The 19,092-nt window shown below is 37.0% G+C and overlaps 1 protein-coding gene across 5 annotated transcripts; it reads right to left on the bottom strand.

The window, feature by feature from the left end:
• Positions 1-825: 825 nt before the first annotated feature.
• slf2 (SMC5-SMC6 complex localization factor 2) lies at positions 826-19,051 on the bottom strand. 5 transcript variants are annotated; one of them, XM_031735184.2, is made up of 22 exons: positions 18,853-19,051; positions 18,141-18,175; positions 17,159-17,685; positions 16,975-17,031; positions 16,783-16,863; positions 15,602-15,647; positions 11,567-12,987; positions 11,358-11,440; positions 11,167-11,280; positions 10,896-11,063; positions 8,156-8,261; positions 7,983-8,070; positions 7,754-7,895; positions 7,532-7,619; positions 7,261-7,437; positions 6,224-6,318; positions 4,907-4,994; positions 4,594-4,716; positions 4,389-4,466; positions 4,208-4,294; positions 3,218-3,286; positions 826-3,103 (listed from the first exon to the last, which is right to left on the bottom strand). In XM_031735184.2, exons 1-22 carry the CDS (start codon positions 18,858-18,860, stop codon positions 2,534-2,536), a joined length of 4,251 nt encoding a protein of 1,416 aa, XP_031591044.1. In that variant the 5' UTR covers positions 18,861-19,051; the 3' UTR covers positions 826-2,533. The 5 variants fall into 5 exon arrangements, with proteins under 5 accessions (XP_031591044.1, XP_031591042.1, XP_031591043.1 ...); XM_031735182.2 differs by having other exon boundaries at positions 18,890-19,051; XM_031735183.2 differs by having other exon boundaries at positions 11,567-12,984; positions 18,890-19,051.
• Positions 19,052-19,092: the final 41 nt, after the last annotated feature.

The raw sequence follows: 19,092 nt of genomic DNA, 5'->3' as shown, positions 1-19,092 counted from the left end.
CTTTTTCTTCCTCTTAAACAACTAAAGCCTATTTTGTAAAATCTTACCAACCTCATATGAGTCTCATGTTGCAAAGGCAAATTATTTACTTTGTCTTATTAGGTTTATAGCAAATAAAAGTGCTCAGACCGTTGATATTCTTGACACATTGATGAAAAGATTGAGATTGGATGCACGTATGAAATGCTTTGTAATGTGGCTGCGTGCTCAGTTACGTGGCACTTCTTGACACCAGCTGTGATCAGCTATAATAGATAGAAAAAACTAAAAACAAGGGCTCCTTTGGTCTCATTCTGCTGCTTTATATCTTGTTGCTCAGTGCTCAGTCTTTTTTTTTGGTAGCATTTCCGGGAAAGATAATATTACAAGGAGCTCCCTTTCTCCTGTGTTTATTTGAGAACCCTAGAGTCTAGATGGAGGACAATGCCCTCTAAAGGTCAGTAACAGTGTTGAATCTGCAAGTTTAGACTGCATTCTCTAGATATTTTAGAGTTATTGTTATTATTTTTTTAAGTATATAAAATTTACTAATGTGAATATGTTTCTATAGACACCACGTAGAAAAGACTGTTATCTTTTGTCGTAAATTGCAGCTATACCATTTACTAACACTGACATTTTTAAAAGCAAATGCCTTCAGTTTTACTGATGTATGTACCTGTTTTAAAGCACACCTTAAAATTAACCCACTGATTTACACCTTTACACAAGTTCTATATTTGATTAGATTAATCTTTGATCATGATAATTCTGATAATTCAAGATAATTCTGACAAGAAATGAAATTTGTGAATACTGCTTAAATAAAATTAAATGAAAATGCTGTACAAGTCTTTTAATTTTATTTCACTGTGAAAATGGAATATACATGTAATTTATTTAAACATAGCCAAACACATATGGAACTGCGTTACATAAAGTAAAAACAGTTTATACAAAAGCCAAAGATGAAAGTCTGTCTGTGAAGGTTCTCAGTCATCCAGGTCATCGTAGTCAAAGGAATTTGCAAAGAAAAGCGTCTGGACAACCACCTTTATACTTCAGCACAGCCTGAACTCTCTTAGGCAAGCTTTGCAGTAATTTCTTTGAGTAGTCTTCAGGAATAACTATCCAGGCTTCTTGAAGGACATTCAAAGCTCTTCTTTGGATGTTGACTGGCTTTTGTTCCATTGTCTGTCAGAATGATCCAACACTGCTTCAGTGTTAAGGTCCGGGCTCTGGGGAGGCCAATCTATGACTGTTCTTTTGTGGGTTTTTCCATCCAGGTGTGCTTTTACTGCACTGTTTGGGATTATTGTCATGCTGAAAAATGATGCAACTACCAATCTGATGCTTTGTAGATGGTATTGTATGGAGTTTCTGACTGTACCTTTCTGTGTTATTAATTAGACCAATTTTGACAAGACCATCTCTGATGAGTAAATGGATCAACTGAAGGGCCAGATGCATCTCTTGTTGAATTTTTTCCTATTTCTTAAGAACACGACTTTCAGATTTTGTTTACCTGGCATACAGTTTCTGCCTAACACTTTTTTTTGTCAACATTTGCCCAAATTTTCAAAGGACACAGTGCATCGCATTTGGCATCACTTTGATGGTGCCAACTAGCACTCTTTTATGCCTGTGGAAATGTGTTAGCATTGGCATTTTTCATGGTTCCAACTAAAGAAATGTGAACAAAACATGTGTTTTTGCAATATGCTGCTGGTTCTTATACAAGTCTATTATGATTACACACATCAATGGTTCATCCAGTTAAGTTTCTATTTATATTTGGCACAAATATTGTAAGTCAGTGTTAAGCAGCTTAAGAAAAATCATACCTCTAAAAATACTCAGGTACAAGGACTGGACTGAAGATGAGTGAAAAAGCAGCCAATGTTGAAACAAAAACCCTGAAACACCTTCAGAAAACCTGGAGAACTATTGCTTAAGACCGCTATGAAAAAATTCCAAGAAAGTGGTTCCTTAGAAGCAAAACAAAAATGAGATGTAGCTCAAGACTTTTGAACAGTACTGCACACATGGGTGACAGTTATTACAATAAACATTACTTTAGACCAAAAAATAAAATATTAAAATATTACTTTAGTAAAGATTATTACTAACATAATAATACTGTAAACACTGATGGGTGGACGTTTTGTCTGGTGCTGCTTATGGAGACAAGAAATAAATTTAACTTAAAGTTTATTTTCCATATTTGGCTACTTAACAATAAAACAACAATATGCAAACATGCAGCAGTCAAAAAACAACAAAACGATGAATTTTTTAATATGCCAATGCTCCATCTTTCCACAAACTTTCATAAAAATATATCAGCCGTGAAGCTTGTGCCTAAATGTGCCAACAGACAAACAAAGCGTCAAAAACATAACCTTACTGGCTGAGGTAAATACACAGTTTGCCTTAAAGTCACTGTGAAAGTCTCAAACCTTTTGGCATTAGGAAAAGAGGTCTTGTAAATAGTGCAAATTCAGCATAACATTAAGGCAATGGCTGTTAAAGCCCTGAAAACTGATCATCTCTATCAGAATAAACCAGGTGTTGGTGCCGGGTGAGATCCTTCTCTTGCTTCAGTCTCAGCGTCCTCATCAACACGCTCTATGTTAGGAGCAGCCACTTGCTCATCCACTCCCTCAGACTCCACGAGTGCTTGAGGATCCGTCTCAGGCACTACTTGGTTTAAATTGACAGGTACCGTTTCTTTTTCTTCTTCTGTTTTGCTCATGTCATTTGGGACACCACCTTCCTCCATTAGCACCTCATCAATATTCATGTCTTCCTCTGTCTCTGCAGTGTTCATGTCTTCTTGTTCACCAAATTTCGTGCCTTCTTCTGCTGCAATAACATTTGTGTCTTTTTCTGCCTCACCAAGTTTTGTGTCTTCTTCTGGCTCCACCCTGGCATCTTTTTTTTCCTCAGCAACCATGACAGCTTCATTCTGTTCAGTTATAGTTGTTTCTCCATCTTCCTCTTCACCCCCCTCTACTTCTTCTTCCACCACAGTCTCCTCTTCTGCAGTGTCATCTTCATCCTCCTGCTCCTCCTGGCTGTACCCCAAAGTATCCCCAGGCTGCCAATAATCATACAGTTTATCCTAGAGAAGGGAAAAGGCCAGCATAGCCAATAAGATTATAAAATTATCTTTTAAGAGACAAAGTAATCACATCCTGTAAAAAAATTATTGAACAATTGTGTGTGACTACTGTACATCGAGAGGCCTTGTCCTCTGAAGGAGCATCTGCCACTTGGTGTAGATCCTCGCCACCAGATCCTTCACCTGGAGAGAGAAGAGGAAGGCAAGAGTTCTCATACAGGTTTATGTAGCACACTGTAAATTTCATTTATCAGAACCTCAGAAAAGAAACTTGCAATGATTTGTTGATATTTCTGATGATTCATATGAATATATTTAATATAAATTTAAAGTAGTACAGATGTCTCTGGCATAGGGTTTCAGCAAGTTAAATGGGTTCCAAATATGGAAATATATTACGACTGTCTAATAGGTCTAGCCTCATCTATACTGTTTGCTAATCTGTGAAATGCTATTAAGCAGTTTTGATATCTTGACTAACAGATCTGTGTACACAGTATTATCTATGAACTAAACTTGAAACATTTAATTTTGGAGAAAAAGGCTGCCATTAGGTGGAAAGAGAAAACTGCTAATGCATTAACTGTGGGGTAAATTTTTGAAATTAGGAACTTAAATACATGGGGGAAAAGCATCAGATTTACATGTGATCTCAAATCTATCGTAAACAATTTGAATCTGATGACAAAGATGCAAAAATGCTGGCAACCACCAGCGCTTCCCTTCAATGTCCTAGTAGACACACCTATTGTATCAATTTCCAAATCCGATGTCACCTTGTTCTCTGGTATCAATTTGAAGCTTCTATGTTGCCCCGTTTTTGAGTTATCGCATTTAAAAAGTTAAGTGTCTACCCACCTGCCTGTAATGTTGATTAAAATACCCCATCAGCCTTATACAGCTGAGGGGTAATAACTGATATTCTGTCTGCTTGGTGTTACTGCTAACAAGCTAGTGGCGAATGACTAGTCAAGTCATTAACATTCAAAATAGTTTTGAATTGCATAGGCCTGAACCAGCGACTCTCATATTTGGTTAAAAGTACTGTAGATTTTATTTTCTGAAATTGCAGAAAAACAAACACACTTATTAAATCATGCTTACCTTGCTGCGGTAAAGACATTTTTCACTCTCCCTGATGTCACATTTAACATGCGTTTCCAGCTCAGTTGACAAAAACAGCAGCTGCTTCTGAGGGACAGAAAAAAGGGAAGGGTTTAAACATTCAATCAAAATCAGGCCAATAACATCTAAAATCAGATAAGACTTGGAAAAAGGAATTTACCTTTTGGTGAGCGGGAAAAAACTGAAAGTTGGATGCTTCATTTGCTAATGTCAGAAGGCTATAGCACAGGTAGTAGGACTGGAAGAAATGTTCAAATGTTCATTTTCAAAACACTCAATAAAATGTATGTCCTGGTGTTATTACAGATGTAAAACGAATTCAAGTTTGAAACATTTTGCAATTCAGACTCTAAAAAAATGATCACCTGCTGGTCTAGTGTGCCCAGGTCTTCTTCTTTATCTTTCTGGTTCATGCCAGAGGTGCTCGTCATGTGTCGGAAAAGGGAGGAAGGTTGCATCCGGGGAAGGTATGGCCTCAGTTCAGAGAGCTAAGTACCAAACAAAAACCAAACTTTATTAATTAAATCAATTTACATATTTAATGTGGATATAAGCTTCAAACTCCCCATGACTCTGATGATGAATGGATGAATGCACATAATTTAAAATTACATGTGAGAAGTGTTTCAAGCGCTGGGTTTAAAGGAAACTGCCAAGGTTACAAGTTAACCCAATTACCTGAAATTCTCTTTCCACAGGTTTGTATTTGCAATTTCCATCCAACAACTTAGAAATCATGCACAGGCTTAGATGTCGGCGCAACTCTCTGTCCAAACAAAGCAAACATAAAAAGAACATTTTTCTTTTTAATGGTATGGTATTGTGAAAAAATTACAAAACGATGAAAGTATTTGTTTTCATATTATGTTTTCATACTGGCTTTATTTTACTTTTACATGCCTTCATGCTATTCTGTAGGTCAGAGTATAGTAGGTTATAGTGCTGTAATATGGCATGGTAAATCTTGTGAATATCACAAGCAAAACAAGACATGTTGATACATGAAGTATCTAAGCCCTTTCATTTTCACTTCCATCAGCTGCTGGCTGACGAATTTCTTAGATTCAGCTGTGTAAATAAATGCATAAATAAATCAGAATCAGATAAATAAATAATCAGAAAATCAGTATATCGAGAAATTATATATAATATATATATATATATATATATATATATATATATATATATATATATATATATATATATATATATATATATATATATATATATATATATATATATATATATATATATATATATATATATATATATATACATATATATATATATATATATATATATATATATATACATATATATATATATATATATATATATATATATATATATATATATATATATATATATATATATACATATATATATATATATATATATATATATATATATATATATATATATATATATATATATATATATATATATATATATATATATATATATATATATATATATATATATATATATACATATATATATATATATATATATATATATATATATATATATATATATATATATATATATATATATATATATATATATATATATATATATATATATATATATATATATATATATATACATATATATATATACATATATATATATATATATATATATATATATATATATATATATATATATATATATATATATATATATATATATATATATATATATATATATATATATATATATATATATATATATATATATATATATATATATATATATATATATATATATATATATATATATATATATATATATATATATATATATATATATATATATATATATATATATATATATATATATATACATACATATATACATATATACATATATATATATATATATATATATATATATATATATATATATATATATATATATATATATATATATATATATATATATATATATATATATATATATAGTAGATATCAAAAAGAAGGATAAAAGACTCACTTTCCACGAATGTTGTCAGGCAGGAGATGAACTAATAGGCACATGTTGTGGTGATCATCTGTCAAATCAGTGAGAGCCAGGCAGATTTTTGGAAGCTAAAGACATAAAGCAAGTTAGTAAAGTTTTTTTTATTAAGCGTTTTTAACAGACAAACAATGACAAAGTGCTGTACACCAAAAGAGTGAAATAAATAACAACATAAGTACCATACAAGCCAAGAAGCTGAGATAAATCATCTGGAGCCTGGTCGTTTAGTGCTTTGTAATTAATGCTAGAATTATGAAACATAATCCTAAAATCTATTGGGAGTCAATGTAAAGAGTATAAAATCAGAAAACTGTGAGCTAATTGCTAGAATGTGTTAATACTCTAAAGCAAATTAATTAAATGTCTTCATGTCAATAGAAAATTGTACTGGTAGTCAGTATAAGCTTTTAATGATATAAGTTTACATATGATAGAATACTGTATGTTGACCTTTTGATGGCTTAGACTGTTGTCCACTACAAGACTGTTTTATAAATTCTTTCTCACAGCGATAATAGCTGAACAAGCAGGAAAGAGGAGAGCTGGACACTTTTATCTGCGCTCCCTAACAAGAAGAGGGGCCGCATCCTTCTGAATCTCATAACACACACACACATACACCTGAACCACTCTTATCTTCACTCCCTACGCACTAACATTCTTCTGCCTATGAATAGACGTATTCACTGTTGTATTGCTTTGTATATAAATAAAGACCAGAGCGGTAACAGAGCGCTGATCACAGGGCCCCCACTCTGATGTGAGCGTTCTGTGACCGCCCTTGCAAGTAAAGATCTGCAGTGTGTGTCTTCACTCTTAGACTCTCAGCTGAAGAAGTGTCATTTAGAATATTTCTCTTGACACTTCACAAGGAACAACCATACTATACACTTAGGGGATGATTAAACACAACAGCTATAAGAAAAATGTTTGCTTTAATGTGAACGTAAAATGTGCCAAACTGAAATGTGAGGAAATAAAGAGGCAGACAATGACATTCATGCACTGACCAGAGCGTCCCAATCTCTGATGTTGTTGACAATTTTACACAGCAGAGGCTCCAGTGCCACACTCGACTCGAGGATGAGCCGCGTTTCCAGGCCGATGTGACTCATTACAGTAAGAAGCAACAGCAGCTCATTGTCGCTGTATGCACGTGGGCACAGACCCATGCAGTAAGACAGGTACTGTAAACAAGATTAAAAAACAAAACAATGAGTGGTGGAGTTGTACTCAATCTGCTAAGCTCTCAAATGCCATCAGCCGTTTATTTCCTACTACCTTTAAAACATTACTGCAGTTGTGTTCAGGGAACGTGGTCTCTTCCTTGTTGTGGGTGGGACTATCACTTTTGATGCAGACGTCCTCCCTGCAGAAAACACAGTAAAATTCAACTCCTTCAAATTAGAAAGTGACCAAATAAAAGACTTTAAGCTCATGTGTTATAATTTTACATAGAAGGTAACAAAAGGAATGAGCCAGTCATATGGTGATGGTACTCACAGCAGATCTCCTTCTGTGAATGGAGGTTGTAGATTCTCAAAAGGGAAGAGTTTAACAAACGGCACTCCCATATTCATCAGGACCAGCGTCACGTCGGTTAAACTGGGAACCCACACTTTAAACTGCTGGTTTCCATATTTCACTGTGGAAGTATTCACACAACAAGAACATCAAAACTATGTACATTTTAAAGACAAACTACCAAAAGGTTGGGAAGGACAGCACTGACCTATTTGATAAGCAGCAGTCAAGGCAATATCACAGAGGGCCTGTAGCAGCTTCTCAGATATCATCCTCTCACTATGGACTGACATCATCTGATGAGATCGACAAAGAATTACTGCCAAAGCTTAAACATTTGTACAACAAACTGAGTACGGGGGCGGGGGGTGTCAGACCTACCTTGAAAAGGAAACGGGTAACCTGAGCTGGACAGGGTGAGCTAGAGTCATAAGCTTCCTGAAACAATCCGATATTCACATGCAATCGCAGCTGAGCTGGGCTGGACCTGATGTAAAGCAGGAGAGTGTAAGTGGAGAGAAAGATCAAAGTTATTCATTATTTCGGAAAACTAAGAGTTGAAACTGAGTGTGCAAACTTAAATACATCCCTGAGTGCAGTGTGTTGGATAGGACCAACTGTGCTAATTTACTTTTCTAGTAAGTGCCCTCAGGTCAAAATGTAGTTTTTCTTGACAGGACCTAACTTGCTGTTCATTACCCTGAGAGCAAAATGTCCTCAGCGAAGTTTATCGGAAGGCTCCATATTAGATTATGAAAAAGGTACGTTGTGGCCTTAGGGTATGTACACAAAAAGCCTTTCCATCCTCCGTGCAAAAGTTGTCACTCCACTCTGAAGTACAGTGCACACTATTGACAAATCTAATCAACATCAAGCACTGAGTAAAGCTGCTGTAGAAAATATAACAAGCCAAGACCAATGTTCCAGGTCTTTATTTAAACTTGTGCAGTTTTTTTTTAATGCTATTGGTATACAAGACATATTTCTTTTTTTATGTTCTTGTCAAAATTTGTTATCAGATTTTTGGTGTTTATGCAGGAAAAGGAAGTATTTGGTTTGGAGTTCCCCCAGACTGATGAGTCATTCATGCAAAGAATTTGGTGTTTAAAATTTAAAAAGCCAACACAGAGGCACTCAGAATAACTTGACACCACTACCAAAAGTGGCCCTCTACCTGACCTTATTCAAGTTGCTAACTTAGTGGATACTTCAAAAATATCTGCCATGCTTCTGAAGATTCATCATATGTTTGTTTTTGGGGGCACAAACAGCATGCACTAGAGTTAACCTACAGTCAAACCGGCTGATAATAAAAGCATCTGTGATGTCCACTGGAGGTCAACAGCAGTGTCTGAAAAATGTCAATAATGTATAAAACTGCAATTAGCACAGAGCCCAGTAATAGTCACACTGAAGGAATGCCCGTAGCTGCAGTGTTATTGGATGATTGCTTCTTACAGAAAGCTGAACCATCAAAAGGGTTGCACCAATACAACGTTTTCTGAATTCCATAACCATATCATGGCTTTGGGTATCTGCCGATACAGTACTGATTCAACATTCAGTATTAAATTAATAAGCTGTATTCCTCACTCTTAGGAAGAGACTGTGAACACATATTAATAATAATAATGATAATAATAATAATAATTTTTAAAAGTGGCAAGATTAATAAGTGTATCTATCTGAAACCCAAAAAACACCATCACACATAAAGAAAACACACTCTGTGAGTCTCAGTAAATAACACACGAGCTCACTGCTAACGATATTTTATATAGTTCAACAGACAGACTGTAACACTCCTCCCAACAGTTACACACCGAAGAGTCTCTTCCTCAGCTACAATAAGCACACACAAGCTCTCAAAGGGCCATAAGTGAGCATTGAGTGATTCTCAAGGCTACACTTCACTCTCCAGCTAAGAAACAACGAGTCTCATAAAAGCTTCTTATTGATGAGAGCTCCCACTATCTGCTCTGTGTAGCTCTCTTACAATGACCAGTGGTTAGGCTCCCACATCTTCCCTAACCCTCCACATCATACCCTACCATCATCATCATCATGCCTACTCCTACCATTATTACCTTCAGTGCTGCTAACTTTGTGTGTTTTTTGTAAATATATCTGGTGACTTTTGGGATTGTGAATCCTCTTTTCATGATACTTCCACCCACTGTACAGGACTCATAAAACCTCTGTTTAATTAGAGGTAGATTTACATAGTTACTGAAATGAAATTTAAATTTTAAAGCAGAAAAGAAAGAAAAAAAATCATCAGTCTACATGTGTTTTGTGGACTTGGAGAATGCATTCGACTGGGTCCCTCAGGATGTTCTGTGGGAGTATGGGGTGTCTGAATGGTTGCTACAACCCATTCAATCCTTAAATAACCATTTCAGGAGCTTGGTCCGCATAGCCGGCAATAAGTCGGACTCATTCTTGGTGGGTGTTGGATCGATTCTGTTTATAATTGATTGACTGATTAGTGCTGCAGCTTTGGATAGTGATGGAAAGAATGCGATCACGGATACAAGCAGCAGAAATGAGCTTTCTCTGAAGGGTGGCTAACCTCTCCCTTAGAGATAAGGTGAGGTGGTCAGCCATCTTAGAGGGCCTCAGAATACAGCCGCTACTCCTCCACATCGAAAGGATGCAGTTTGGGCATCTAAAAAGGATGCCTCCTGGGTGAGGTGTTCCGGGCATGTCCCACCAGGAGGAGGCCACGGGGCAGACCCAGGACGCGCTGGAGGGATTATATCTCTTGGCTGGCTTGAGAATGCCTGAGTGTTCCCCTGGACAAGCTGGAGGAGGTGACCAGGGAGAGGGAAGTCTGGGCTTCTCTGCTAAGTTTCTAGCTGAATTGGAAGGCCAGTTTACCCTTTGAAGCCGAGGCAACAAAAATGCCCTCAGAGGTTAATTTAGTGTAATTTGTTCAATTAGTATTCAAGACAACTTTAAAGAAATTATAGATGGTCAATTGTTGCTAATGCCGTATTTGGGCGAAGTTTAGAAGATCATCAAAATATCATGCACTCCAAACAATAATTACTTATGTATATCTAATTTTCAGTACAAAAGTACAACAAATGTTATTTTTACACACAGAAATTCAACTCACCACAGAAGCGTTTTTTGTGCTGTTCCCTGTGGATTGACCAGGCACTGCCTGAGCTGTAATGTATCCTGGTCAAAGATCTGACCAAACTTCTCCAGGTTGAACACTTCTTCTCCTGGAGGGACTTCTTTGATTGCAGCAGACATCAATGAATACCGCTGCAAGAATTCCCTGGTAAACAAATCCAAGCAGTTCACAGTTTAGTTAACTCCAGTGAAAGCACGGTCCCCCAGAGACAAAATATAAACTTCCAGCATGTCTTTGTGTGCCTTACTGTTGTTCAGAAGAAATGCCCTCCTCTCGGTTCTCCTCTGCTTCTTCATATTCAGCTATCTTCAACAGGTCTTCTTCGCATGCAGTTAGGAGTTGTCTCTCAATCTCTTTTGATCTAGTGAATAATGCAGACAGTTTCATGAAGATGCTGTCGCTCTTGAAATGAAATGAAACGGCGGTGAAACAACTCACTTCTTATTGCTATTTATTTCCTTCAGTATTTGGTCAAGATTGTTCTTGTAATTGCCTGACTTTGTTGTGGATGGAAATGGTTGCTGAGGAAAACAACATGTGATAGTTAACATCCAAATACAGATAGTTTTACTGTCCTTTAGATCAGCAAGCTTATTTTCATACAGTAACAACTCTGCATACAACAAAGGCCGAGACATTTTACTTACATTTTTTGACTGAGAGCTCAGACGTCTAGGTGGACTAGGATCTGAGAATGTTCCCTTCTCAGGTGTATCTGAAGGTTTAGTAGCACGCTCCATCATCTCCTCCAAGGAAAGTAGCTGCTCATCCTCACTGCTATGGGAGCTTTGGGTTAGATCCACATCTACTGCAAAACTCAGCCCGAGGTCCAGCTCCACATCTATGGGATCCTCTTCATTTATCTGCTTGTTATCACCTTTACTTTCCTGCCCCTCCAGTGATAGAGACTGACAATAACTAGAAGTCTGTTCAGCAGCAGCACTGTCAGTCTCTACAGCACCTGTACTCACTTTTTTGCAGAGAAGAGATGGATTTTGGTCACCCTTAAGCTGCCTGTGTGAAGAAGGGATGGGGCTGTTTTTGGTGTCCTTATCTCGAGGAGAAGGTGTTATTAAGTTTTCCAGTTTTACCCGTGTTAACGTTACAGTTGGAAAACTGCCTAGTGGGTTAGGTAAAGTGGACGATGCTTCAAGAAGAGGACCGGTTACTTTGCAGTTTTGAGGTTTCTCACAAGAGGACTCAGTAATTGAGTTGCTGGAGCTTGTCGCAGTGCTGAATGAACGTTTCTCTGTTGTTTTGCTTGTTTCCCCATCTATCCTGGGTTTTACAGTCTTATTTGAGGAGCTAACAATGTACGTCACAGGATCAGGAGTGAAAAGATCATTGGCGTCATAAGAAGCTACAGGTCTTCGTGAACGAGAAGCTTTATTCCGCTCTCCTGTCCGACCACTCAGAGAACTTGAATTTGGTTTTGAGGTTGATTTGTGAGTGCTACTGCTGAGTTTTCTGTTTTCCCCCCCGGGATTACTTCTTTTCGGGGTCTTGACAGAGCTACTACTGGAAGAAAAACCAGAGTGGTGACTGCCTAACTCAGCAGGTGAAGAGCTAGTAGAGTCCTTCTGAGGAACATCAGAGTTTAACAAAGTGCTTGATTTATCCCTTTTATTTTTTTCCTCACTTGTCTTTTTCACACTTCCTTCATTTGGCTTTAAATGTGATCTCATTTCCTTTAACTGTGGTATATGACTCTGAGAAGAATTTATAAATGATTCCTTTGCACCTGTTGATGTTGTTTTCTCTGTACATTCTTTATGCGATGATGACTTACAGCATGACTGAGAAGGTCCGACAGTAGATGACAGCTCTGAGCATGCTGACTGTCCACATGCCTGTTCTGCATGTAGATAGACATCTGTGGTCTTGTGTTGGTTTTCTGACACTGAAGAATGCATCACTGATGGCTGAGGCACAAGTGCAGTGGGAACGGTGGGTTTTGTTGTCTCCGTTTTGTTTGAGTTTGCCCCTTGAGGACATAGTTTCTTGGAATTCTCTGAACAATATTCATACTCGCTGCGCCTCTTGTTTGATGAGTAGTTCAAGTCCACTGCTGGAGAAAGGGAAAAAAAGACTATATTTTCTTTTGAACAATATTCAGGGTTCACTAATGACTACAAAATGACCAGAATTTACTATAGTTTTAACTATATATGTCTTAAGGTTTTACTATCCACATCAGATAAATATACCTCAATATGTTCACAAAAGAATGATAGTCTGCAACTGCAGAAATTTAATGGCAGTTATTCTGATAATAAACTCATCATTTATTTCAAAGGATAAGGTTATGATTCCAGGTAGAGCTGGGCGATAGAACGATAACGATATGTATTGCGAAATAACTTTTTCTCGATAGAAAAATTAAACTATTGCGATAGACCTCATCTCTCTTGTCCTCTTAAAAAAAAGAAAAAAAAGAACAGCCAATCCAAATTAAGTAGCGCAGAGCCGAACCAATCACAGCCACAGCGTCACGTCACGTGACTTGTTACGTGCAGCACAAGCGTCAAGGCGCACATGTGTATTTGTTTGGGAAGCAGCCAGCCGGGCTGCCCAGGTAATGAAGGAAGTGAGTATGCCGACTAGAGAAAAATCAACCGAGAGCATGAGCGAAGGTTACTGAAGAAAAAACAGATAATGGTTCCAATGCCGGAGAGACTGTCGAATGGAAAGGCCACAGAAGTTCCGTAGTGTGAAGGTATTTCGGCTATTTCAAGTCTGACAAAAAACAGAGTAGCGCGCACTGTAAATTGTGCCGAAAGCAAGTCTGGAAATACAATAAAGCGGTGCATGCTCAATCTCTGACTGAAAGCGCTAATTCGTCATTCGGCTTTTGTCAGACTAAAGTAACTGTTAAAACTGTTTGAAAAGCTAAGCTATACAACAAGGAGAGATTGAGAATTTCCTTTTAGTTCTCAGTTTATTTGATATTGACAAAAGTTAGTCAATTTTGTCTGTTCTTCTGTAAAACAAACTAAGATTTATTTTTAGAATTAAAATTTTGTTTCTAAGTGGAATTGACAATTTAGTAGTCTGTTTTGTTTGTTCTATTTTGAAACTTAAACGCTTTAGCGGCTGCGTTTTGTGTAGTTTGCAATATTTGCCTTTATTTATCTGAAACTGAAGTCTCATGTTCCTTAAGTACATCTACCCTGTTGAACTTATTATGGGAAATAAATATTTAAATTTTAATTTTAATTTTACTTGTGAGCAACGGCACATCTAAATCTTACAAATGTAGTTATTTGGCTTATATCATGATATATATCGTTATCGCCAGAAATGAAAAAAACATATGGTGATATGAAAAAATCTTATATCGCCCAGCTCTAATTCCAGGTTTTCAAATGTACTATTTTTTAAAGTCACAAATGGCAAAATCACATATTCAAGCTTTCACAATTTGTGCAATGAACACTTTTTTGCCCCTAGGTATTATATTTTATAGTTCAGATGAAAACGTTTTTTTGAATTTTTAAATCACCAACAAATCTAATGAAAATATCTACTGGAGCTCTAAATGTCACATGAAAATAAATAAGAGTAGGTGATATTTTTTTGTTTTTAGCATGAAGAAATTCCTAAAGGCAAATCTGAAGCACAAATTAAAGTGATAACAGATCATGATTAGGGGATTTTTTTTAAGACATAAAAACACTTAACACTTTCGTTCACATAGTACATGGATCAAAGTACTGGGCCATACTTCTTAAACTTTGAATTCAGGTTTTCAATCCCTGTCACAGGTGTAAAAATGTAAGCAGCAAGCCATGCAGTCTACCTTTACAAACATTGCAAAGTGTAGGCGTTTACAAGTACTGTGTGTTTGGAGGGTCATAGTATGGCATAGGTTTTTAATGTCATGCAAGCATTATGTCACCAAGCACACTGCCAACAATCAGAGTGATGTAAAGCATGCCACCACTGGACCATGAAACAGTGGAAATATGTTCATTGTAGTACTTGTTAAAATGACGTTAACCCCATAACCGCTTTAACACGGCAAATCTCCGTTAGCTCGGATCACCCCGTGCGTGGGGCAGCACGGCGTCAACATGTTAGCACAGTTAGCTTGCTGGACGGCACCTACCTGCATTATGCCAAGTGTAAATTTTAGAGGAGGGGGATAATGCTTTAGGGGTTGTTTTTCTGGGGCTAGCCTGGGACGATTAGTAAGAGTGAAGGGAAATCTTAATGCATTAGGTTATTAAGACATTTTTGACAATTCTATACTTCCAACTTTGTGGGAACAATTTGGGAAAGGCCATTTTATGTTTCAGGATGACTGTCCCTCAGTGCACAAAGCAAGGTCCATAAAAGGTATGGCTGGATGAGTTTGGTATTGAAGAACCTGACTGACCAAGACAGAGCCCTGACCTCAACTCTACTAAAAGAGAGTTCTAAAACCTTTAGAATAATTTTTTTTTTTCTGTACATGCACACAAAAATTCCCACAGACAAATGATAATAATAATAACATTGCTGCAGCATGCCGAACCATACTGTCAGCCTAGTGCCATTCGTTAGCATCACTTAAGAGATTCCACATTACCTGCAGGTCATTGATATTTTCAGTGTATTGAAGCTACAGGAATTAACAAGCAATACTGCCAAACAGATAACCTAGCTGAAAGTTCAGAGTTTACTTTAAATGACAATTTTACCTGAAATTAACTTTTCACTTGAAGGTGTTTGCTCCTGTTGCTGGCTCTACAAAAAAAAAAAAGAAAAAAAAAGAAAAAGAAAAATTAGTTAGTGACCTACTTAAGTTATATTTCAACAGCAGTAACATTGTGGCTATGCAATTTATCTTATAAAAACAAAACACGTGACAACCAGTTTAGAAATTATTTTGTTAAATAAACAGACTTAATAAATAGCTAATGAATGTACTTTAACTTATTTAAAGCTGTTTTCAGCACGCACTGTGGTACTAAATGTTTCTAGACAATAGCCGATGAACTTGTATGAAAAAGAAACAAATAATCAAAGCAACTGAATGAGGAATTAAACTGTCTTTAACCTGCCAGCTCCATTTTATAAAGCCAATTTATAATAATAGCCAGTTTGTCCTATGTAAACGGCGTGTTCAGTTTTCTTTCCATGCTCTGCCACCCCTTGCCTAAACCAAATGTAATATTGACATACATAATATAAATATATATTATTTACAGTGATAAAAAAACCAAAGAGATGCAGACAATCTCCGGCTTTGTTTTTACTTGTGAGATTGGGTTATATCAGCCCATATCAAAAAAATCTCATCCCTTGACAATGTCCACAGTTCATGTGTGAAAACAGCTCGGGTTTTCAGCTAAAGATCTTCCAGCTACTGCCAGTTTCAGAAATATGGACCATAGTTAGTCTCAGTTGTGATTTTAGTCACAAATATTTGAATAGCTGATTAAGGTTAAAAAAAATAAAAATAAAAAAATAGCTGATTCGGGTTTAAAAATAGTGTTGAAAACTCAAAAATGTGTTGCAAATTCAAAAACTGGCGAAAAATTCTCAGTATTTGTAAATCAACAGGTGCTCTTAATTTGCCTTACTTCTCTTTTAAATAACATATACATGTTAATAAGACCAGTCTTCCTACTGCAAATAAAAAACCCTAAATAGTAAGATGAAACCAAATGGCGGTTACGTCTGTTTATAATGCTAAATCATCTATTTTAAAAATCATGCTGCCAAGGCTGACTACGTCATCTTCTATCCTCAATCTAATCAAGTAGTGAAAAGCTCTCAGCCTGACCAGCCTAGCATAAGACTGGACAAGCAGAAAGCATCCATTATGATTTCAAAACTCAAAATAAACTTTGTGTTATTAAAGATATAAAAACTTTACCTGGGAAGAGGCTACAGAGATATGCATGATGGGTAAACGACTACTGTCGGATGAGTGGGGTTTTGGATGGAGATGGTAGCCCTGCAAGGGCCAATGACTGATATTAGAATACCAGCCTTTTGAGTGTGAAAGGGACTGTGGGTGAACTTCATAGGGTGCTCTGTAGTTGAATGATGGGGTTGTAACACTCACAAATGGTCTGTGCAGCTGGACCGTAGGTATAGAATATCCCACATCACTGGACTGAGCCTAACAAAATGATAAAAGCCACATAAACTCAGCATAACTACTCATAATCATATTGATCATAAAAACACTCGACCAGCACAAAATCTGAGTTTCACCTAAGACCATATGAAAAAAGATGAAACAATACCTTATCTGATTCTTGTCTTTGTGTTGTTACAGCTTTACTTTCTGAGCTGGATGAAGAAGCCTTGAAGTCAGTCACTTGATCTCGGCCTATGTGGGAAGATGGTGATTGGTTGATAACCTCTGGAAGCAAAAATGTGTCAAAAGATCCTGGCTGATGGTCTCCTGGTATTGGCTGAGGGGCATTTGATGACATCCCAATGGTAGCTGGGTTGTTTGGAATAAGCCCTGGAGGTTGAGCAAAGTGTTTTGGGGGACCCAGCCTTTCCTTCGGCATAAAATGAGGTCCATTCACAGGGGAACCAATATTAAGTGAATTAAATCCTGATGAATGGATTAGTCCTGGGGGATGAGGATTTTGCCAGTGTGGACCGATTCTGTCCCTGTAGGACAGCTCAGGTGTCTGAATTGGCAACATTCTTCTCGGTGGTGGATTAGAAAGCCAGTTAGGGACCTGAGAAGGCTTCATTGGAGTCTCCTGGTGAAAAGATGCGTTGGATAGGGAGCGCTGCTCAACTACAAGGTCCTTTACTAAGGTACAGAAGAAATATGATGCATGCATTAGGTTCTTTTGAAGGAGTTGTTACATTACACCTTAACCATTTACTGTACTTACAAAGGAATATCCATCTGTGCTTTTTCTTTTTTATTACAGGTCTAAATTTGTTTTAAGAGGCGCCAAAAAGATCTCCCTCTGACAAACTTATTTTTCTTGTTGTGTCTGATTCCTCTTAAAACCCAAAGCACTATCTGACGCTTTGGTTGGCTTAGTTGTTGATTTAATTGCTCATTAACAGTCCCACAGCATGAAACTACACAATAAGTGACACTATATAATAAAATAAACAAAATCATAAACGTTACAGTCGAGTGCTTTATTGCACAGTAAGTAAACGCATACACACTGGAGGCAAAATCTCACGGAGCAGGTTCAAGTAAAGGTTATTTTCATGAAAATCAACATTCGACCTGTCACTTCAACTCACCTTTACTTCTCGGTGAGAAGCAAGCTCCAAGTGGGCTGCAAGAAAGACAGAGAAATGGGAACTCATCATATTTCTATTAACGTTTGAAGTTAGCCCGGTCACCAAGCCGACGACAATGACGCAACTTCAGTTTTTTGGGGGGTTTTTTTTCCCCCACACAAACACACAAAAAAGCGAATAAGAAGACGTCCAACAAAGCACGAGTTAACCTTCCACAGCCAACAAAAGCGAGACACCTGCTAGACAACTTCTGCTTGGCTAATGGTTACCAATCACGGCATGCTACGTGAGGTGACAACATGAGATCAGCAACAGCAAATGGTTTGACGCTTTGACAAGTCGTGATATTGCGTTGACATAAGAAACGTCTTATCGCCTCAAAATAACATCACCTAGCAGTGTCGCTTGAGAACCTCAGTCCCAAACAGACGCTAACAAACTGGCTAACCGTTAAATGTTATTATCTGTCAATATGCTAGGAGCTAGAGAAAAGAAAGCTAAGTATGAGAACGTTATTCATTAGCGTCAGTTCCTCGCGTCGTGTTGGACTCGCTTCAAGAAGAAACCAAAACCAGCTTTGAACACTGTATTTTAGAACCAACATAAATGTCTTGCTGTAGCGAGCTAACAAATAATAAAATGCATAATAAATACTAGCAAGTCGTTTCAGGAAGTAATGTTTAGCTAGCTGGCTAACGCGCGTGCAAATTACCAGTACATTGCGCTTCAGAGTTAGCAGTTCTTCATACCGAGTGTCTCCTTGGTTTTCTGTTGCTTTCCTCATTTTGAGGACTGGTAAGTCTGTTTGCAACTACATACGGCGGCAATAACACGTTACTTGTGAATCCCGGTGCTACAAACATCCTCTCCCGCTTGCAACCGCTTAGACAACACGAACTGCATCATGGAACTTGGAGTTCAAAAGTATTTCACTTTAAAGGAACTCTTTCAG

The sequence above is a fragment of the Oreochromis aureus genome, linkage group 13, assembly GCF_013358895.1.
Source record: "Oreochromis aureus strain Israel breed Guangdong linkage group 13, ZZ_aureus, whole genome shotgun sequence".
In the NCBI taxonomy this organism is placed as follows: domain Eukaryota; kingdom Metazoa; phylum Chordata; class Actinopteri; order Cichliformes; family Cichlidae; genus Oreochromis; species Oreochromis aureus.
This window is presented reverse-complemented; position numbering and strand designations above follow the sequence as displayed.

What these genes read in the sequence shown, in the direction of transcription:
- slf2 (XM_031735182.2), bottom strand. Translation starts at nt 18,924, where the DNA reads ATGAGGAAAGCAACAGAAAACCAAGGAGACACTCG. An exon ending in GAAATAAATAGCAATAAGAA is followed by an intron (nt 11,281 to 11,357) that starts GTGAGTTGTTTC and finishes ATTATTCACTAG; the next exon opens with ATCAAAAGAGATTGAGAGAC. An exon ending in AATGTCTTTACCGCAGCAAG is followed by an intron (nt 3,287 to 4,207) that starts GTAAGCATGATT and finishes TTCTCTCTCCAG; the next exon opens with GTGAAGGATCTGGTGGCGAG.